The 23,461-nt window shown below is 41.8% G+C and overlaps 1 protein-coding gene across 1 annotated transcript; it reads right to left on the bottom strand.

The window, feature by feature from the left end:
• Window positions 1-3,012: 3,012 nt before the first annotated feature.
• On the bottom strand, window positions 3,013-18,031 carry LOC120519711 (voltage-dependent T-type calcium channel subunit alpha-1G-like; the record flags this gene model as incomplete). The annotated part of the gene is made up of 4 exons (XM_039742578.1): window positions 3,013-3,168; window positions 13,888-14,002; window positions 14,908-15,093; window positions 17,880-18,031. Coding segments are annotated over 4 exons (609 nt in total), but the record flags the coding sequence as incomplete, so codon positions are not given.
• Between the last annotated feature and the right edge of the window lie 5,430 nt (window positions 18,032-23,461).

Genomic DNA, 23,461 nt, shown 5'->3' with positions numbered 1-23,461 from the left:
GAAAACAGAAATCACCACAATATTCACCAGAAGGCTCAGACTAAACAACTCCACTGATTTTTAACAGCTTCATTTACGAGCGTTTTAAACAGCTTTTTGATCAAGTGAGCGCAGCTGTGCAAACAGATGACTTTATTTGATTTGTTTTATTTTATTTTCTTCTGTGTGTGTGCGACACGGCACAAAAAAAAAATTGCATCTCATCCGTCATCCTCGAATGCCGCCTCAAACTTCTTTTGACGGCTTTAACTGTCGTAGTAATTAAGACATAAAGTCAAATAAACTTACGCAAACAAACATGCAGACGCTCATTGTCTCCACTTCTTATTTATAATTGTCAAATCGTTATTAAATTAAACAGCCTAATCAGGGCGCAATTAAAAGTTTCCTGCCAAGTCGCTCATTTCATCTGAATTTCAATGAGCGCAGCCGTTTGCTTGCAATCACGTAGCTGTAAACATGGGCGTGTGTGCCATGTGCTGCCTTCTTCATCTTGATCCTGCATTTTCAGATACCCAGCCACCTTTTTCCTGAGCCCAATTGTTTCAGTTTTAGGGCCCTGGAATTCATCGTTGCTTGCGACAGGACTGCATTCTGAAAGGGACACTAGTGTAATGTCTGTCTAACCATCCATCATCAAAACCGCTGATTCCAAGGCAGGGTCACAGCCTGAGTCAGCAAAACTGGATGCAAGTTAGGAACCAACCCTAAAAAAGGTGCCAGCATAATATAATATAATATAACACAAGAATAAGTGTCTGTGTATCTCTTTGTCCGTCCAGTTGCTATGTCTCTGTCATTTCAGTAGATGGCGCAATATCACAAATATTAACACTAATATTACGAATCCAATACCAAATGGCATATGACAGAGACTTATGCATTGCATTTGATGACACATCACAAACATTTGCAGTAATGCATTTTATTTTATTACTACAAATTGTTTGTGATGTGCCATCTGTTGGAATGACACAGACATAGCAACCAGTGCTCAATTTTTTTCCCATAGTCCAAAGACATGAAGGGTAGGTGAACTGGTGATTCTAATGCTGAGAAACTTGTCCCTGCTTTTATCACATCCCGCATTGATTATTGTAATTCCCTACTGGCAGGTGCCCCTTCTAATCTTATATCTCAGCTCCAGCTTATTCAAAACTCGGCTGCAAAAGTCCTTACATGGACCAGCAGCAGTGAGCACATCACACCCATCCTGCTCCGTCTTCACTGGCTCCCTTTGTCTTACAGAATCAAATCTAAAATCCTACTAATAACCTACAAAGCCTTAAATAACCTCACGCCAAACCACATCAGTGACCTTCTCCATCACTATGTGCCTGTCCGCCCACTAAGGTCCTCTGATTCTGCCAGTCTTGTTGTGCCCCACACTAACCTACGCTCCATGGGTGACAGCAGGGCCTTCAGCTGTATGGCGCCCAGGCTCTGGAATGAACTACCGAAATTAATTAAATCAGTTGACTCCATGAATTCTTTTAAAAAACAACTCAAAACTCATCTATTCAGGACGGCCTTTAGCTCTACTTGACTTAACTACCCTTCTCTCGGTTTACCTCTCTGTCAAGATGCTCATGTAGCCTCATGTGTTTGTGTGTGCAGACCATCAATTATGTTGTCTGTTAGGCTTTTTCTCTGAATTTACTGTCTTAATCTTCTTTATTTATTTATCTGGTTTGTACTATGCTATATACTGTATGCCCTGCCGTTCTCTCTTAAACTCTGTGAAGTGCCTTTAGCATGGGAAAGGCGCTATATAAATAAAATGTATTATTATTATTAAATTGGCCCTAGTGTGTGTTAGGTGTGTATGTGGGGGTGTTCATCTGGTGAAGGACTGGTGGTCTGTCCAGTGTTTGTTCCTGTCTTGTGCCCTAGGCTGGCAAGGACAGACTCCAGTGCAACCCTGGTCTGGATCAGGCAGGTTAGAAAATGATATGGCATAATCTAATCTAATATAACAGATCCAGGATCCTGGGTTTGAATTTCACACATGATTTCTGTCCATGTTTGCACATGCTCCCAGTGTAAATCGCTTTTCCAACCAGACCTCCATAGAATGTGTTTGTTACATTTACTGCCGATTCTAAAATGGTCAAATTTCAGTGTGTGTGTGTGTGTGTGTGTGTGTATGCGTAAGGGGGCACTGCAAAGGTGTGGCACCTTATCCAGCAAGGACCCTGGCTCCCCATTTTCATGAGGTAGATTAAGCAGCTTTCAAGAGTGTAATGTAAAATATAGAATTAAACAGAAAATATGTCCTGCCAGAGGTGGCTATGGTTACGCAAAAAGAAGTGGTAAAAGCACTGAGTGCAGGTTTGCCACTGCCAGCTTTGTAAGCACTGGTAATAATGATAATGATAATAATAATACATTCTACTTGTATAGTGTCTGGCCACCGTAAAGAAAGTCAAAGATCACATAAAACCACTTTGAAGTGCGTGCATTGGCATGTATGCCAGTCAGGCCCTCTGCCTCGCATCTCTGAGAGGATCTGACCTGTGCAACCAGGCTGAAAGACCTGATGATGGGCAGATAATACCCTGAGGAAGAAACAGAATTAGGAGAATGGAATGAAAATGAATGACAGGTTATGCCATGGCAGAGCTTCAGGATAGCAGCAGGATGAAATCCACTATTTTAAATGGACTTGAGACCTACATTAAAGACTCTTTACCTGCTAGAAAAGAGTGCTCCAGAGTGTCAAAGAGGTACCACAGGGCACCATATCAGGTTTCAGCATATCAGGAGCTGCAACTCATTGCTTTGGGGAAACAGATTATGCAGTAAAGAACATGAAAAAGTGCAATGCAAAAAAAACATATCATGGCTATTAAGCTGGCAATACGAGAAGAGCAACTGAAGGTGGGACATGTCCAACGGCCTTCCCAGCCTCATTCCTGCAGACGATACAAGACCCATGGAGCTTGGAGACTGGATGAGATCTTCTAAAGACCTTAAACAGAAAATCAAAAGTAGGAGCAGGAGACAACCTACCTCAGTTTGAAACCCTTCCACCAGAATGGCAACCAGCAGATTGAAGAGTACATAGTTGCCAAAGGTCATAAGAGCGATGAAGTAGAGTGCGGCCCAAGGGGAGGTGGATGCCATACCATTATACAGAACCTTGTTCCAGTCTTCCTGAGTTAAAATCTGCCAGATAGAAAAGAATTCATTAGACAACAGGGAGGGTTTCAAATGGCAGAGTTCAAATACAAGGGCTCACATTCTAAATATATGGAAACAATCGCATCACACCAATGAAGTGCCTTCACGTGGTGTTCAGTATAAAAGGTGCAATAAAAAACCACAAGAGACACCACTGACAGTGGCTACAGGCTACATTTACTAAGGATTGGCCCCCCACAGATACATCTGAGATAACTAGAGCAGGAAGCCTGAATTCACTGAAGCTTGGATCCCACTCTTGTGTTTCAGCTAGGGTTTTCTGCCAGGCTGGGGTTCAAATGTCTATTTCATTCATTTTGAGTTCTCTGTTTATGTTAATGTTGTTGATCATTTAACTTTTAGGTATCTGTGTATCTTCCTCTATGTCCCATGTGTTTTGTGGGCTTGAAATCTCTGCTTATTCAGGACTTTCTCATTTCTATGAATGTCAGTCTGTCCACAAAATAGATTGGGGGGTGGATGATTGGGGTTGGCATTTTGTTAAGAATAAAAGATGTCACCATTGGCGTTCTTTGGATGATCTTTGGCACCAGCTCCTGATTGTCCAGCCGCCATCACTGCTTAACGTTCTCCTAAATGACATCCATGTTCATGTTCAACTTGTGTTAATCTTTAAGGGGGACACTCCTCCTGGTTTTCTATCCGACATTTGTGAGCGACTTGCATGTAAACCCAAATAGGGATGACATACCTGATACCCCTTCCAGTACAATCTGCAATAATATGTAGAGCAATTGTTTCTCCATAACTCCATGGTTTGGCCATAGCATTTTCACTTTTGCCTTTGGGCAGCAAAAAAATGGAGACAGCCCTGCACACATCCATGAAATGGCTGCCACCATGGTTGCTGCTGCTGCTATTGGTGACAACTCTCTGAAGGACATGTGGAGTGGCTGTGGGGCCAGGGACTGGGGGGTTTAAGCCTCAGTCAGCTTGCTGGTAAGGACAGAATGGAGCTGCTATATCTGGCATTGGCAGCTATATCCCTGTGATGTCACACTGGCCTCGCAAAGCATCATGGGGACCTAGGAAGAAGTTTGCCTAAGCATGGCAAGGTTACTGGTGAACCCAGCAAATTCCCTACAAAAAACGCTTGGTGAATTTCAACAATCAACACTAGTAGGATGTACCACTTAATCATTTCATGGTTAAACTGTTGATTGACTGTGATTAAGTCCTTTGAAGATTTCGTGCCAAACAGGCAGCAGCGGGTGGGCTAACTTTAAATGTGCTGAAATGTACTTGTCATGGATTTCCAATGCCTGTTGACCGGAGGTGCCACAATGGAATTCTAACATTGATTTAACCACTAGGTAGAGGATTAATTATATACTGTAGTTAATGGCTGATTACAAGCTATCTGTGGCCTAATAAATGGTTTATGAACGATCTTCAGGGAAAGTGTGCTGTGAAAGACAAATGTGGGACAAGCATCAAAACATGAACCTAAAACCTAAAACCAAGTATGGATCAAGACCCCCACGGGCCCTGGGTGACTTACGAGGTGTGGCAGAAAAGTAATGAGACTGGCAACACTGCAAGCGATCTGGCAATGCTGCGCTGTTGTCCGTGATAGAGCACGTGTATCAGTCCCCTCCCATAGCTCAGTGCGAGTTTCAACTCCTTCACGTTAACTACGTGATTTTTGTGACTGCTATTAGCGAAGTTGTGTTTTTGGTTGTGCGTCATGCAAAATGGAACAGCGGAATTTGGAGCAACGTTGTGCCATTAAACGGCAAGTGTGACGTTTGAAAAGTTAAAACAGGCCTATGGGGAACATTCTTTATCCCAAGCTCAAGTTTTTCGCTGGCACAAATCAATTTTGGAAGGCAGAAAACACGTTGAAGATGAACACCGTTCAGGGAGGACTTCAACTTCGAAAACCAATGAAAACATCGAACGTGTGAACACTCTTGTGAGATCAGACCGTCGTTTAACATTAAGAATGTTGAGTGAACAATTAAATGTGAACAGATTTACCGTTCATCAAATTTTGACTGAACATTTGCACATGCGAAAGGTCTGTGCCAAAATGGTGCTGAAAAACTGCCCTCTCCATAACAGAATTTTTGACCTCAAAAGGCATTCCTGTGGTTCCCCAGCCCCCTTATTCGCCTGACCTCAGTCCGTGTGACTTTTTCCTAAACTAAAAAATGTCCTCAAATGACGTCATTTCGGGACTTTAGAAAACATCCAAAAGAGTGTAACGGACAAGCTGAAGACCATACCGGTTGAAGACTTCCAGCGCTGCTACCAACAGTGGGTACAACGTCTCCATCGGTGTGTAGCTGCCCAAGGGAACTACTTTGAAGGGGATAACATTGATGTTTGAAAAAAATAAAAACTTTGGTAAATAAAAAATCAGTCTCATTACTTTTCTGCCACACCTCATAGCTCCTTAACAGAGAGTTGATCATACTTTTAACAATTTAGCACCGGATAGTTATATGTTGTATGGTCACATGGAGACTCGATTGTTTCATTGAGTGGTGCGGGCTCCCCCTTAGAGAGTGAATATTGATTAGTACCCAGACAGAATGGCCTCATGGTAGATTTTAAGGGCAAAGTGCAGTTAGGTTTAGGATTAGTAGAGGTGGCACAGTGGTCATGAATGTGGCCTCACAACTCCCACATTCTAAGTTTCAATCCTGGGCCTGTAGCAGTGTGTGAGAAATATGCATTTCCTTGGTGTGTTTATGTGGAATCTCGGCTTTTTACTGGCATATCGTTTTGGTAAATCAGTTTATAAGCAATTGTGCCCTGTGATGGACTGGTAGGACTAGGCACTGGTGGGATAGGCTCTGAGCCCCTGTATGCTTACAAGAGAAAAAGAGGCTCTGGAAATTGGGTAAATGGAGTTAGCAGAAGAATCAGTCTGTGTACATACCAGCCACTTCACAGTCTGTAACCCACCTTCTCTTGGGCCCACCCTGAGCACATCAGGCATAAGAGAGGAACACAGATTGCAGAATCCTCACACTCTGTATTGAGTTTTGTTATTTAAACAGACATGCTCTGTACAGCAATTATCTATTTGCATACTTGAAACATTCACCCTGTAGGCAATACACACACCGAAGTCAAGTCGCACGTTTAACTGCTGGTGCTAAATTGGTCTGGCTTGAGGGAGCCTTGATTGCGAACAAAACAAATTGGTGATGGCGTTGGTGAAACTTGCAGTAATGTGAGGCCCCTGCTGCAGAACTCTGATTGCCACCCTACAGACTTGCCGCCTCTACTCATTATGTTTCTTGAGTAGCCAGCGGTGTGAAGTTCTTTAAAAAAAAACAAAAGTGCTTCTCAGCGCACTCGGCGATAAATAACGACAAATCAAATTCCAATCAGTTTTACAAAGATTTACTGCAAACACCAATTCAGTGGAACAATCCAAATGAATATGTACTTATGGCATGAAAAGTCAAGGTTTGTAAGTGAATGAGTGCCACATTCATGTCATTGGCAGTAATTGGACACAATATTGAACAATGTAATCGGCCTTACAGTGCTCGGTGTGGCCAAATGGAGTCAGTTTAACAGATCTGCAGCAGGAATGAAGCTTTCCAGACCTTTAAAGAATGTCCATGGAAGGACATGAGGATTTTGTGGATATTTCTGCCTGTTTGTTTACAATCACTATGGAAGTCATGTGACCAGTTCTGTTATCAAGGCCTACCTATAAATGATGGTGGTGCACATTTCCTGTTATCCATGTATTGGATTGAAGACACAACTTTTTTTTTGCATTAAGAGTCAAGGAAGGGTTTTTAGGTGATGGCCTAAGATTTTTTTTACGTTGATTTTTTTCTATTTTCTGTTTGGGCATTCTAGTCTTTTTTTGACTCCTAGCTGTTCTACAATCATTCATTTCCTGGCCCATCTAATCCTATTATACTGCTCTGCCAGGAGAGAGTAAAAAAGTTTCATTGAAGGACTGGAATTAACATGAGGAAAGCTGAGGTCAGAAACAAAGTCAACTCTTTCTTTCAAAGAAACTGTAAACATAATCAAAAAATCAGCAGTCAGGATTGAGAGCAAGATATTAAAAAAATTCTTTCTTCATAACCAAGATGCGATCATAAATTTAAAGTCAAAAAGGCAAGAGCAAAGTAAAATTTACCTATAAAACCTTTATAAAACAAGCCCACCTGAGCCAACCTTTAAGTCCCTGATGTAAGGAGGACCGGGTCACGACACCCCCAACAACTGGAGGGCGCATCATGGCAATGGGATCCACAGAAATGGCAACACCCAAGAGAAAAGCCGAAATGGCTATGTTATGCTAAATAAGATAGCAAATTAACAGTGAGACAGATCGTGAGACTGGTGTAAGTCGAAAAATGAAAGCAAGGGTAAAAACTGCGAGATTAAGGGCACTAGCCCAAATCAAAGTCAAAGTGGCAGAAGCAAAGTCAAATATCAGTTGATCGAAGTACAAAATGAGGAGGGGAGGCAGGTCTTCAATACAAAATGAGAAAAGGTGGAAGCAGGGAAACCCTTGAATTATCAGTGGCTCTCTGGTGCTTGTTATAATGGGCAGATGACCTGGAGGTTTTCTGGTCCTTAAATTTACGAGTTGGGGCTCAGGATAGTAGGAACATCTGATGCAGAGATGAAGGGAGCTGTAGGAGGTGGCCCAGAGACTGATCCTAACCCCAGACGTTACCCCCAAGGTACTCAGGACGTTCCAAATGTGGTCACTCAACAGACAAACTTGGATTTGGGAGAATGGCAACTGGCAAGCGGTTAACTGGTAGAAGGCATACAGACCAGAGGCAGAGGAGAGGAGAGGAGCAGGAAAGTGTTTGCAGGAGAAGATGAAGGAGGAGGAGGAGGAGGAGGTCAGTTTAAAATACTCAAACAGGTAAGCAGACTAGCCATAACAGAATGCAAAACAGCAAATGGTAGCAAGGCCTAGAGATACTCTAGTGTTTATTTATGTCTTCCACCATTGACAAATTTCTGTTGGTTATTATTTTCATCATAATAACATTTTTATTGATCAGTTATTTTGATGTCTTTGTTTTTATTTGATTTTGGTGATGGATGAAGAGTGTCCCCTGTTGATTAGAAAATCAATTAATCAGTCATTCAATCAATCAATAAATAAATCATTGAACCAATTGATGGATTAGATAGTTGCCTAGCTGGTCAGTTTAAAATTCAAGGACAGCCATATGTGTCCTTCAAAGCTTGTCATGTGCCTGCAAACGTGACAAAGACCCAAAAGTGATCCCACTTAGCGTTAATGGGTAGAGGTAGGCTTGTTTAATTTGGCCGTGTGCAGTTACAGCCAAAGTACGTGTCATTTGCCAATTTAAAGTCAGTTGTTATTTTACTTGTCACTGCTATTTACATTCTCCCCGGGCAGCCTAGTCTGTGCTGTAACTTCGAGCTCTCCAACACCGCCGTTCATGAGCGGCTGAGTGAATAATGACTTGTGAAGCGAGTCTTCCCAGCTCGGATTCCTTTATTTAGAACGCACTCTTTTAAATCCCAAATACACCTGTCTGCTTCACTCTTCGCCACCCTGTAAGGCCTTTTTCACACCTCTGGGTGACTCTGTGATCGCCTTTCTAAAACAACAGCCAGCATGCTCACGAGGGGCCATGCTTGTGACCTGTGATAACAAACTCATCTTCAGGCATGACCTTTTACTTTGTGGAACATCACATAGTACTTACTGTGACCCCCCTCCCCACCCCCATGGAATCTGCCAGCAAGTGTCCCACTCAACATGCACCATGTCGCCACTCTCCAGCACTATGATTAATGAGTACCTTCAAACTTCTGTCCTCCTTATCTTAAAATCTCAGAACACACTATGGAATAGAATACACCATCAGGAGACATATTGAGCTTCACTCAAATGCTGATGACATAAAAACATAACATGCACAGTGGATTCAGAAAGTTTTGAGACCCTTTCACTTTCCACACACTTTATTGGCTTGTAGATTTAATTTCAAATGGATAACATATGCCATTTTTACCCATCATTCTATACTTAATAACCCATAAAGACAAAGTGATAACAAGGTTGGCAGATTTGCAGCAATTCCAGCTTCAAGTCTCCTTGGTAAGTCTCCACTAGCTTTGCACACCTGGATTTGGGCAGTTGATCCCAATTGTCCTGGTATATCTTCTCAAACTTTGTTATACTGAATGTTAAGGGTCTGTAAACTGCTATCTTCTGGTCCCACCACACATGTTTTATGGGGTGTAAGTCTAGGCTTTGGCTGGGTCACTCAAGGGCACTCAGAGACTTGTCCTGAAGCCACTCCAGTGTTGTCTTGGCTGTATGCTTCAGGACATTTTTTGTGCTGAAAGGTAAACCGTCGCCCCAGCCTCAGATTGTGTGTACTTTGGTGCAGGTTTTCTCCAAGGACCTCTCTGAATTTGGCTGATTTCACTCTTTCTTCAATTTTTGTCTCATCAGATCACAGAACCTTTTACTTTGTGCTCTCAAAGTCCTCTGAATGCCATCTGGCAAACTCCAAGTGAGAGTTAGACACTCTATCACAAACGCCTGACTGATGGAGTGCTGCTGAGATGGCCGTCCTTCTGACAGGTTCTCTCATCTCAGCGGAGATCTTCTGAAGCTCTGCTATAGTGACCAGGGGTCCTTACCAAGGTCCTTCTTGCCCAGTTACTCAAGGCAAAACTCTAGGAAGAGTCCTGGTGGCTCCAAATGTCTTCCACTTCACAGTTCATGAGGCCACTGCACTTCTGAACTTAAGAAACGGTTTTACCTCCTTGGCCTGATCTGTGCCTCACTGGAGTTTGATCTGTCTTCTACCCTACATGCAGCATGAATTGTGGACCTTCTGCACACAGAAGGATGTCCAATCAGTTCAGTGTGCCACAAGTGGGATTCCAATCAAATTCTATAAGCATCTCAAAAGGAATTGCAGCAAAAGGAGGCACCTGACCAAAATTTGAAGAGCCACAGGAAAGGGTCTGAATATTTCTATGAATATTTGAGACACTTCAGGTATTGATGTTTATTAAATTTGAAAACCTTTCTGATAACGTGTTTGCAGTTATTGAGTGTAAAATGATGGGCAAACGTGCCAAATGTATCCATTTAAAATAAAATCTATAATAACCTTGAGGGGTCTGAAGACATTCTGAATCCACTGTATGCTGCAAATGGAGAAGGATCAGCGCACACGGCCTATTATATTAACTAGGTGCCAATGGGCATTTCCGCACTCTGTGATATTCAATACGTGGCAATGCAGACATAAGCTGCTGACCAAAAAAAGCTACAGAATAGTATGGACAGCACAGGTTTCCAAAGGTAAAGAGCAACCAGCTTAGGAACTCTTTGATTCCTAGAGCTATAAGCATTTTAAATTCTGTTACTTGGAGGGATGCTGCTAAATGTTCAATTCTTCACAATTATTTTGTGTACTGTTGAAAGTAATTCTTCTTCTTTGTATTGATCTTGAGTGTGTGTTTATGCAGTAACATTGGTTGTCAAACGTTGTGTCTTTGTTTATCTATTGGATCTCCGTAACAATGTCTTCTGTTTTTGTACTTTCCTGTTGCAAACAAATTTCCCTCTGGGATAATAAAGTCTGCCTAAACCTAAACACTGCATACATTTTCTGACAATTTTCAATTGTAGCCTTCATTTACATGAACTTAAGAAAATCACAGCTAGTTATAGAGAGTCACAGCGTGTGCCCGCGCCCAATAGTTATCTGGTGAATGCCAAAATGAACCTGGTTTGATTTTGTCACAGCAGGTCACAAGTCGTAAAGGGCGGCTCTTCTGTCTGCAAGATCTGACAGCCAATGAGCGCTCAACCAGAAGAACAATGAATACAAAGACCACTGCCACTGTGGTACTTTCACTAAATTCAAAGTAAAATCAAAACGAAAAGAGGAATGAAATCCAGAATTTTCCTTGCAAGAGTTTTGCTGAAAGGCCCATTTTTTGCGAAGTGCTTCCTTTATATCGGACATGGTTAAACTGTGTATTGGTCTTACGTCGCAAGCCTGCTATGACACCACTTCTCAATATTATGGAACCACTTTGCATCATGGTAACCATACACGTAAAATGGCTGCACCCATAACAAAACAATACGCAAAACTGTGGCACCCCTTTAAAAAAGCAATGCATGAAACTCACCAACTTGGAACAAATTGATGTCACCAAAATAACTGTAAAAAAAGAAAAGAAAATGGGCAATCCTGTGCGTGAACCTGACACTCCCCCTTCAGCAGTTTTTGACTCCTTTGCATGCTGTTTTCACTGAGCCACCTGACACCAGGATGGGCTTTTAGACAAATAATTGGTGTTATTTGGTTCGTTATTTATAATAGTAGGATAATGTACTTAGAGAAACCGGAACAATGAACACTGTCAGACATGTGGGCGTAAGGAGAGTTTTTACGGGTTTGTGCTGGGTAAATACAGGGAAGGACTTAATTGTGACACCATCACTACCGTCTTTTCAGTCTGCCCGCAGTGGAAGAGGAGAAAACCCTGGAAGACGGTTGAGGTCACTTCCTTCGTTCACAAAGTGACACCCCTTCCAGTTCCAACCTTACATAAGTGAAACTGTCACTGGAAGTCGGTGTTCGTTTGCAGACCAGCTTATAAGGACAGTGGAGCTTTGGCTTTTATGAAGTCTTTGCCATTCGCGGTGCTAAGCTGATCTTTTGTTCCACATGTTTCTGATTTCTTTATCCCTCGGATGTCAAAATTAAATGGGGCATCCTGCTGGATCCCAACCTCTCATTTCTTTGTGCTATATATGAGTGATGGAAATGGAAGTACTTGGGAAGAGAGAGCAGGAGATGCCAAAGCAAAGGTGGATGGATAAAGTATGAGAAGATTCAAAGGAAAAGGGTCTGACTGGGATGGAGGTGCAGGAAGGAGCTGTGTGGAGAGGGCTGATCAGCAACATCAGTCCCACATGGAAGTGTGAAGAGATGAAGAGGATGGTAATGCAGTTAGAAAAATGTATAACCTCTTCTACTCACCACATACCAATTTAGACAGATAAAGACATTGCTACCAAGAAGACTACAGACTGTAAGAATAAACAGGTATACTCAGATATTGTGTGCTCTGCTCAGAGAATACCAGACTAGAAGCAGTACAAACTAGGAACTAGGGACCTCAAACTTCAAGCAGTAAAAGAGAAGAACAAAAACAAGTTTGCTTGAGCACAAGTGGTTTAGTGAAAAACTGAGTTGGAAGAAGTTTCAGAAACGTAAGCTGTGACTAAACTGGACTGGCAAGCTGAGGCCTGGATGTGAAAGGGAAGTCAGCCTCTACGCTGCAATGTCCCATTGGGTCAAGAGATGCATCAAAGAAGTGTAAGACCAGCATAAATCTGGGGTAAAAGAGAAACGCTCAGTCTCTCTATCATTTCATCTATTCAGAGACCCAATTAGATAACTAAGACAAAGAGCCACCCGGTTACCTGAGCATATTAGAAGCCTCACATCTAGTCTCCTAGCAAGAAGAGCTGCTGCTTATTCAGGTTGTACTGGTGTGATTTGTCACACTCTTTATACTGTGCTTCTTTTTTAGGCACATTAGGAACCTTAAGTTCATGTTAATCTATAATGCATGATTAAAACTGTAAACCTTCTCTCCTGTTTGTCTTTGGTTTGTGACAGGCTGGTAAGAGTAAACATATGAGAGCTAAAGTGGGGATTTGGGGTCCTCTGTTTAGGTCTATGTAATAAAGAGTCTGAAAGTCAAAATATGAGCCTTCCACTATAAATCATCGACACAAAGTGCAGTAAGGGCTGAATGGGTGTGTGGGCAGAAGTATATAAAGAATGTGCAGAAGGAAGCATCCACTATAAATGCAGTGTGGCACTGCTAGAGTGAGGGGCATTCACAGCTTGTATATGACTGGACATGGCACTTGCTGGGTCTGCTGGGATTTTTTCCATAGCAGTCATCTCAGACCAATTTTAACTGAATTCATGGGCAGAGATTTAGAAAACGTCGCAGAAGAGAAGACAGACATCAATACACACAAGTCAAAAGATATGATCATCGATCTTCAAGTTCAAGGGAGTTTAGTAAACTTGTAGTCAAAAACCAAATACCAGGAGTTTATTTATTTAATTATTTTTGTGAGGATGCTTTTCAAACCACATGACTATCTTTTACATCGTGGTCATCATGGGCAACACGCAGCATCCTAGTGACCACAAACACTACAATGGCTTCTGCCATGAAAAATGAGGGCGAAACCCATAAGACAAATTACAGTGATTGTGGCATCACTGGAGAAATGACAGATCAATAAATAAATGAATTAATTTAAGCAATCCTGGCAGCAGTATTTAATGTCTGGAACTGGTCGCTACTTCCTTTTTACTCAGTTGGCAGGAACTGGAAGCTTAATGACACGGCGATAACTGATGTCATCTGGAGAGCTGGATTTCCATGAGGATTTCTGAACAGATAAAGCGTCCGTAAAGCAGGGACACCATGAACACACATATCTGCTTGGATAAAAGTTGCTTGTTTGGTGTTTTGCAAACCTTCCTCCCCTAAGGAGACAACGCTGTAAATGTAATTAAGAAATAAAAGGGGACAGAAAATCTATAGCACAGCAAGCAACTATTTTACTGTTTGTGTGTGCTTTTGCCAGTAAGGATTTTTTTTCCATATTCAGCACAGCATTTTTCGTTTGTCTCTCACCTGGAAGACTGTAACAATGGCCCAAAGGAGAGAGTCGAAGTTCTTCCTGTCAGGCAGAGTGTCCCCATCCCTCTCAGAGCCAAACTTGCAGCCGAACAGATGCATCCCCAAAATGCTAAATATAAAACAAAAGGCAGAGGCGGTTAGAGCCCACATTTACATGACCAGTGACGCAGTCATCTCGCCGTTATTGACGGGTACCAAAAGGGACAGTCTGACCTTTCCTATAATTATTCCTAATATTTTTGTCTAGACTTCTTAGAAACGATAGAATAGGAAATGTAAATGAGGGAGGCTACGGCTCTTTCAATGCATGGATCTTTTTTGAAAACAAATTGATCTGACAATGCAGCTGGTGAGCTGCTTAACCCTTTGCTAGCACCGCACTTTGAGCTCCACTGGAGCACAGCTGAGGAGAACTCCATCACCCCTGAAGGTAACAGGAGAGCTGCCTCAAAAGCCTTGGAGCTCGACTGTATCAAGTAGCAGATGCCAGAAACTGAATTATTGCATCCCCTTTGTTTTTTGCACATTTGAAAATGCTGGGAGGCTTCAGAAGAAGAGAGGTTCAGGTGAGGTGTAGACTGCAAATGTAATACGACAGCCCCTGAAATGTAAAGCTTTCAGAGTAGAAGACAGGCCAGTCACCTGGGAAGACATGATAACTGGCTACATATTTGCAGTCTGGGGATGACTGAGAGTGTGCCGTTGGCTGGGCATGCCTACCATCCTGGTGGTGAGTAGACTTCACGGCTCATGTGCATCTACCTGAGTCAACCTAATAGAGTGAACAAGCTGATTGGCCAGCCTGCACCTCCAAACAGCAACTCAATGTATATAGAATACCGACACACTCAAGTGGTTAACTTATTCAGTCTATCACTGTCCCTTGTTAGCTTCTTAACTGTTCAATAGTCATGTTTAATTATTTGATTAAAAAAATTTAAATATTCAATTTAAGTTTCCCTTTGTGGAGGATTTTATGGTTTTGGACTTCCCATTTGACTACCAATTGCTTACCTGAAGATAAAGATGAACAGCATAAGCAGCATGCAGAATGTGGCCACATTGTCCATGGTCTTCATGAGGACCACAAGCTGTCTCTGCAGAGCTGGCATGAAGCGCACCAGTTTGAGCACCCGCATCAGGCGAAACGTCCGCAAGACAGAAAGCCCTCCACCTTGTTGGCCAACGATCTCCCAAACACTGGATGTGACAAGATGCAAAGACAGGAGAAACCTGAGGCCATCTCAATCACTGTTTTTACAGCTCCACTTGGAAAGGAGTGGAAATAAGACACAGCATGTGTATTTTGACCAATTCAAGAACCTGCATATAAATCAGCGATTTTAAAAAAAGATCATGGAGGTCGAAACTGGAGTCTGTTGGAGTACAGAAGTGAGACAGAACTCTACACGGGGCCATTCTAAGAGATTTCTTTTTAGGAGTATCCTATAATCTCTAACTGTTTCCTTAGCTTTTTATCACCACCTGTAGTTTGCAACTTTGCACCAACTATGCCTCAGATTTACTCTTCCTGTGACACACTTTTTCTTCTATGAACTTTGTACCTTGTATCTTCTTCATCACATTCATCCTTCACCTTTATGAGTTCCTGAGGTGATACTCGCTGATTTGAATGAAGATTCAGACAGCATCTCCCGACTGTAGTAACATATTTTAAGGAACGTACCTTTTAATGGAATTCAGCCATTCACCAACACACACTCTAGTTCAATATATGCCAAGCGAACCCCAATTTAACTCATTGATTACATGCTCTAGGATCTCACCTAAAGCAGAACCCACTGCAAGAGCTATCAGATGTCCTACTCTTAAACTGTTTTGGGCAAACATTTCTGTACATCTCTTGGACAGCCTTGGATTTAATGCCTTAAACAGCAATAGTACCAGATGAGATAACTTTGTGCTATGAAAATAATTTGTGATTCATTTTGCTTAACTGGAAGAATCCCAATGCACCCTCTACAGTTCAGTGGAAAAGTGATGATCTATATTATCTCAAATGAAATTCCGTTCAGAGTTTTTCAGAGCTTACCAAGAGAGATTTATTTATATTTTCAAAGCTATCTGCTACAATACTGGTCTTGGAACAACCGTTCTGGAACTGTCTGCACATATGGTAACTCCAAAGAAGTATGAGGAGGTCCACTAAAGTCAACCAGATCACACAGGCTAAGCTATCAGTGCATTGTCAACAAACCACTAACCATCCATCCATTATCCAACCCGCTATATCCTAACTACAGGGTCACAGGGGTCTGCTGGAGCCAATCCCAGCTAACATAGGGCGCAAGGCAGGAAACAAACCCCAGGCGGGGCGCCAGCCCACCACAGAACCACTAACCGAAAAGCTTGGAATTAAAATCAAACAGAAATATTCATGGACAACATGGATTGGCTAGAACCCTGACTAGGGCTGATGGTTCATTACACAGTTGGGAGATCCTCATGATGAATTATTCCCATGGATGGATAGCCATCCCAGGTTGGATGGTGGGTGTATCCTGTCCCAACTGGAATATTATAAAGGATTTACTGAAAGAGACTTCCTTCTGGGACCACATGGCAGCATCCCTCCAGCGGATCTTTCATATCCACACCCACAGGGCTGCACTGGAGTTGTAGGCCTAATGGGCGGCCCTGCTAGTTTTCTTAGGAGTTGCCCTTGGGGTGGGAAGGGGGAGTTGAGGGGAAGAAGGATTTCTGGTTTTAGGAGGGTTATGCCTGACCCAGAAGTACTTCCTGGCTATAATGCTGTGGCACTGGAAATACTCCCAGGTCTGTCAAAAAGGAAATCACTCTGCCTCACCCAGGTGATTTGGAGTTGGGATAGAAGAAAGACAAATCTCACCTGGGAGAAGGAGAGGACAGAAGAAAGGAAAAGGAGTATCGTTTAATGTGGAAGAGCCTGTATAAAATAGTTCTGTCTGTTTTTGTCTGTTTTTTGCAGTGATATAAACTGATTTGAAAACTAATTCTTTTGTTTTGATTATCCAAAGTTTCTGAGCACTTTTGTCCATAGAATTATTGAAGTAATAAAAGCCACCTTCAGAGGAGCTTTACAGAAACTGGACTGCATTCACCACTAATGAAGGACTTCTTTTATACAGTTTTAATGATTTTTGAATGATCACTGTAAGGGTCTTCTGATATTTAGGACTTCCCTGGTAGGGAAGGTGTTGTACCTCATGGTTGGACCTCAACTGAATGGCAGCGATGATACTCCTCTCCCTAATTCGTTTGTGATTGATGACCCAGATGTCACTCATGGTGTCATTTTTGAAGGTCTCTTCTCCAATATCTTGCTTGTCTCAATGCTGCCATTGATCCTTCTCTCCACCTCTCTAGCCCTTTGGCGTTGGGGATCTTGCTGGGAGAGCCTCCTGGTTTGATTTCGTCAATGGAAAAGGTGGTAACTCAATCACAGGGGAATTAAGGAAAGGAGCATCATTGCTGTCATTCAGATGAGGCGCAACCTCTTCCCACCAGGAAAACACTAAGTGGGTCATTTGATCATTCTGCCAAATTTTAGACATCGTTTAAACATCTTTAGCCAGTCATTTGCTAATAAACTGTGTATTTTTTAATAGAACAACGCCTTGTACCTCAAGGAAAGGCATTTTGCCCCCGGGTCATCAACAACTGCTTTAAAAGGACTTCTACCAGACTGAGGAACCACCTCTCATGTTCTCAAGTGGAACAACACTCAGCTTTGACTAAATGCATCTGCCCTTCCACCCTTCTAAATTACACAGAACTTTGCCCTTTTAGGATGCCAACCAGTTTTCAGTTTTCCTGTGTTTATATTTTAGCAACAAATAAAACATTTTTTAAGAACTCAGGACATGTAAATTTGTGGTCCAATATGAAGGACTGTCCTAGAAAACACATGATGTCTTACAATGGAAATGTGTCTCCACTCCACTCTTCTAAAACAGGCTGAGAGGCAAACAGGAGGGTGGGCTTACCTGATGACCACGATGATGCCGTCAAAGATGTTATAGGGGTTTTTAATGTAGCCGAAGGGTCCGTACACAAGAACCTTAAGGAGCATCTCCAGAGCGAAGAGACTAGTGAACACGATGTTGCTGATCTCAAGAGCATTTGTCAGCTCGTCAGGCTGAAGAAAGGAAGAAAAACAGAAATGAGAAGGTCACAACATCACTTAAGAGTCAAAAAGTTAGAAAGAATATAAAACGCAAGCACTCTAAACTCCCAAAATAAATGGGGTAGGGTAAAACGTCACACACATATTATTTTTTTGATTTTTTGCTTTGATTGTTTTAACTCTTTTATACACTTTACAGGTCTATTTTTTTCTAGCTATTGTTAGGAAATTCGTAAACTCTGGCACTTACTATGGGTGACAAGTTTTAGGTGGAGGGGGCTTGGTTGGTTCCCATTGGAGTTGAGTCAGAATGCCGATACAGGAGGAATAAGGGCTGGGGGCTAGAAACCTAAATGTACAGGGTGGTCCAGATCTAATTATGCAGATCCAGATTGTGTGGATGACTTTGATTTATGCGGGGACGATTCCAGTTCGGTGCAAAGACGATTCTTCATGTCGTCAGTTCTCACACTTCTCGATGTTCCAGGATTTTTCAGGTGATTTTCTATGTAATAAACTTAATAAGTTATAGCGTAATGAAAATTGCATAATTAGATCTGGACCACCCTATACTGGCTCATTGATTAGGGGATCAACGCCTGAGAGCAGGACCTAAAGCCCCCCACAACGATGCCACTGGTCAGTGTGTCACAGAGTGTTACGAGTCTGTCCCAGCAGCATTTAAGGATGCAAACAATTAATCATGGTACTCCTGCTACTAGATGGTGTTTTAGTTCTCACACTACAAGACAAAAGGCTACTACCAGCTGTACTTTACTGCATATATGTGAATAATTAATTAAAAGACACCTTAGAAGATCCAAATGTGACTGGCAAACAATATCACCAATGGCAAAACCCAACCCGAATTGCTGCCGAAATGGAGTTAAAAAAAATAAACAACATTAAAAACCATCCAAAAACATAAAACATGAAATACACGGCTCCTTCGGGTAAAACAATGAAGATTCACGGCATTTCCAGCTGGATATCGTTTGCCTTCCTCCAAGCTCCTTGTCCAGCATGCCTTCAAAAGTGTATCCAATCTGGCTAATTTCATTTGGATTTGATAAAAAGCATTAGTTTGAAAATGCTATTGTTGGAGCTTAATGACAAAAGATCAAATTAGCTTCCCAGAATAGACCTGTCCTCAGCACATAAACTTCATTTTTCAAAGTTAAATGCTTGATTGAATTAGCTGCCTGTTATACAAGGGTGACGCAGGCTGACTATTTCTTATCAATTGCCTCCTCGGAAACTAAGCTCTCTTTTGTCCTGTTGGCAGGCCGATTAGTTCCCCGGATTTTCCCTGAAATCTCAACTCTAATGATTGCCATGTAGGAAGACAGGGACAAATGTAAAAACAACAAAAATAAATAAATAAATAACAAAATATGGAAAATCGCGCTCCTCACACAAAATCTTAATGGTTGCTCTGGACTCTCTCGAGTTGTTGAAATGTGCCCGCTCTGATTATGTGTTAAAGTGCCATACTGTACTATGGACTGGCGCACTGACTTGGGGCTGCTGTCTGCCTTGTGCCTGAAGATGCCATGACGGGCTCCAAGTCTCAGCAAGCCAAGTGGATGAGAAGTTGGATCCATGGAAATCTTTTGGGAAATGTACTATTGTGATATGGAGTCTCAGACACGGCAAAATGGAATGTGAGGCGTCCAAAAGACTATAAAAGGTAGAACCTGAGAAGTACACTCTAAGTCAGTCGGCCCACCAACTGCTGCCTGCCGGCTTCAGCCCACCCAGGGCCAAAATGGGAAACTGGAATTATAAGTTCAAAAAAATCAACTCACAGTCAGAAAAATTATCAACATGTCTTTCAAGGGAGAGAAAACCATAAAACTCTGACTTACAGAGGTGATCCAAGACAAAGAATGTTTTTTATAATAACGTGTTTATTAACAAAAATATAAAAATAAAGGGGGAAAGTAGGGCAGAAGGGAGCTCCCTTAAAGGCAATCCAAAGTGAACAAGTCTCAATACACAATGCAATATACAGTAGCACAAAAAAATGCAAGAAACCAGATAAATCAAGAAATAGCAATACTAATAGGATGGTTTGTATGATTTCCAGGTATAGATTGTGGTAATCAGACACTTGTTTTGGGTTTTTTGAATCACTGAGCTTGATTCTGCCATGCTTATGCAGCAATTCCCCTTTGTTTTGATGGATAATTGTTTTGGGCCGTTTTATCGGCCATCTTGGCTTCTACACTTGTCTCTAATTTGGAGTTTCTGTCATTAGGGTGAAGGTACCTGTTGTTAGGGTCAGGTCCTCTGAGGTAATGTCATGATGCGATGGGTTAAAAGGTCCACCTGGATTTCAGTTCTTCGGCTGAACAGCGGATTCAAAACCTCTTTTCTTATTGCTCTTTCAAGCTCTTTGCTAAAAAAATGTACTTTTGTTTTGTTTTTTTTTGGGCCATGATTGTTTTCTTCTGTTTTGGCTTTAATGCTCATAATTTTTAATCTCCTGGAACTGGCCCAATTTTGGCTTTCATTTATTCTCCTGGATTACTCCCAAACCTTGTCTGCTTGCACACCTACCAAACTCAGCTAAATCCAGTGCAACCTTAATGCTCCACTGCTGGGTTTCTCTTTCTAGCTCACATATAAACCCAAAAGATGGCCCTGCCTCCCAGGACTTCACCCACAAAGTACAAATGGCAGTACATTTAAAATGACAGTACATAATATTAAATATTAAATAAACATAACTAAATTAACATAGAAACATGAAAAATAATGAACTAAAATTAACAAAGCAACAATGAAACAGAAAATACAACAAATAAATTCTGGCTACCACATACATACATACACAATAAGAGCACGTATATATACTCGCGGATAGGTCAGGACTTGATTTTACCGGATAATTTCTGGTATTTTATAATGTCAGTTCTACAAGTCGAATGCGGAAAACTCCCGTTATTGGTCCAAGAGATTATCTCTGTCTCTTATCTCTTATCTCTGTCTCTCTATTGTGCCTACGTGACCACACGGTGATACCCAAACTATTCTGAAGCAACGTTTGCACTGTTTTCTGTTTTTGTATCTCACACCCTCATTCACCTTTGTCGTAAGAGCATCCCTTATCAATGATGGAGCGTTCGACAAGAAGAAAATATGAAGCTGGTTTTAAATTAAACGTCGCTGAAGTGGCGGAAGAAACTGGTGACTGTGCTGCTGCAACAAAATTCGATGTGTCTGAGAAACTGATGAGAGATTGTGAGGAGGCAAGAAGATGTTAAAAAAAAGAAAAAGAAGTGTTGCATTTTTGAATGGGTGTATAAGTCGGGGTCTGATTTTATGATCAGTTTTTTGGGTTTCAAGACCTGAATGATACGTGAGTACATACAGTATATAGTTCAGAGCCTATACAGTGCATTTTACGCAGCGCCAGCAAATTCTAGCGCTAAACGGCTTCAAATGACCCTAACTGGCCTTTAAACTGGGCACTTTAAGGGGTAATCAAGTTATAATTGAATTCAGAAGGAAATTTGCCTAACTGACATGATTGACCAAAAAGATGGTGAGGGAAGCACGGCTGCAGGCTACCCATTCTGGTACTTCTAGGGACTCAGAACAGGGTGTCATTGAGGGTACGAACAGAGCTCATTTTGGGAAGAAAGAAGTGCCTAAACAATGATGACACCAGCCAATGAAGATCATTCTAGAATGCAGTCAATGGATGTATGCTAACAACCTCTAATAAAACTAAAAATCCTTCATGCCTGTCCCTGTACATTTAAGTTCTAATAGCATTCAATTAGGAAAGGCAGGTGTGCCCAAAGATGCTGTCTCACTCGGGAATGCATGTGCTGGAGACACTCAGTATGAAAATCGCTCTGTGACAAACAATCCATAGATGTCTTTTAACTCCTGGGACTCTAATAAAAGTAAAAATTTAGTTCTGGAATCTCCTGCACCGGTTACAAAAGATGAACTCTTTCTCATGTAAGCTCAGATCCTGCTGACTACACTAGTATTTCTCTATCAGTATCCTTAGATGTATACCTGACAGAGCCTTAAACTTCCATCCATCCATTATCCAACCTGCTATATCCTAACTACAGGGTCACAGGGTTCTGCTGGAGCCAATCCCAGCCAACACAAACAACAAACAACGGACGGGGTGCCAGCCCACCGCAGGGCACACACACAGCACCCACTAGGGACAATTTAGAATCGCCAATGCACCTAACCTGTATGTCTTTAGACTGTGGGAGGAAACCGGAGTACCCGGAGAAAACCCACGCAGACAGGGGGAGAACATAACAAACTCCACGCAGGGAGGACCCAGGAAGCGAACCTGGGTCTCCTTACTGCGAGGCAGCAGCGCTACTCACTGCGTCACCATGCCGAATGCCTTAAACTTTGAATCTTAAATCTTGGCTGGAGTCGAAGTGTCATTCTATTCCTTAAGGATTTCGATCATAATTAGAGAAGGCAGGTGTGTCCAAAGACCAATGCATGCATATGTTGATGACACTCAGAATGAAGCTCCATCTGCAATTAATAGTCGACAGATGTCTTCTAGCTCTTACCACAGAACTCTTATAAAACTTAACATTTCATTTTGGGATACCCTGCTCAAGTTACAGTTTACGTCTTTCTCAAAGAAGCTATGCTAGCACTTACAAATCTTTCAATTACAGTCAAAACATTTTACCATTTCCATTGTGTACAATTCTTCATAGAGTTAATTAAGAGAAGACAGGAATACCCAAAGATGTTGTCTGGCTGATTAAACAAATATGAAAATGCTAATAACCACAGGTGCCTGCCAACTTCTTACTGCTGAAAAATAAGCAACATTATTCTTGTGGTGTCTCCATCTTAACTTGGTGGTTTTTCACTGACGGTCAGACCCTGCTGACTACGCTAGTGCTCCTCTTACACCAACTTTACAGTTGCATTTGGCAGAGACTTGAAATTTTAACCCAATATCTTGCCTTTAGTTTGTCACGGTTATGATTTGTGTTTGTTTTCATTTAAGTTCTCCCTCCCCTTGGGTCATATACTTACACCCTATATATGGATATTGGTTTTTGAGGTAGTAGAACCCAATTTTGGCTTTAATATTTGATTAAAAAACATTTTACAATGGTTAAACACTTTTGCACATTCTTTCCATTGCCTTTCTAATCCATGCAATGATTTCATAGGTGCCACTATTTTGTGCGCCAGTTGCCATGGTGTTGCTATGCAACAACCCCTGGTTGTGCACGATGCCAATGTAATCACTTTCACGAGATAAAAGGTTGGCACCGTGCGGTTCCTTGTCATCTGAGTTTGCAGGCAAATCAAAAGAAATCACTGCACATGGTTGTTAGACTTCTTTATTAGTGTTACAGACCCTTTTTCTGGCTTCAACGTTAATTTTTGGTTTAGTAGTTTGCTTTAGACGAAAGATCGGACAGA

This window comes from Polypterus senegalus, unplaced genomic scaffold (genome assembly GCF_016835505.1).
Source record: "Polypterus senegalus isolate Bchr_013 unplaced genomic scaffold, ASM1683550v1 scaffold_649, whole genome shotgun sequence".
NCBI classification, from domain to species: Eukaryota; Metazoa; Chordata; class Cladistia; order Polypteriformes; family Polypteridae; genus Polypterus; species Polypterus senegalus.
Note: the sequence above shows the minus strand (reverse complement) of the source record. Positions and strands in the feature narration are given on the sequence as shown.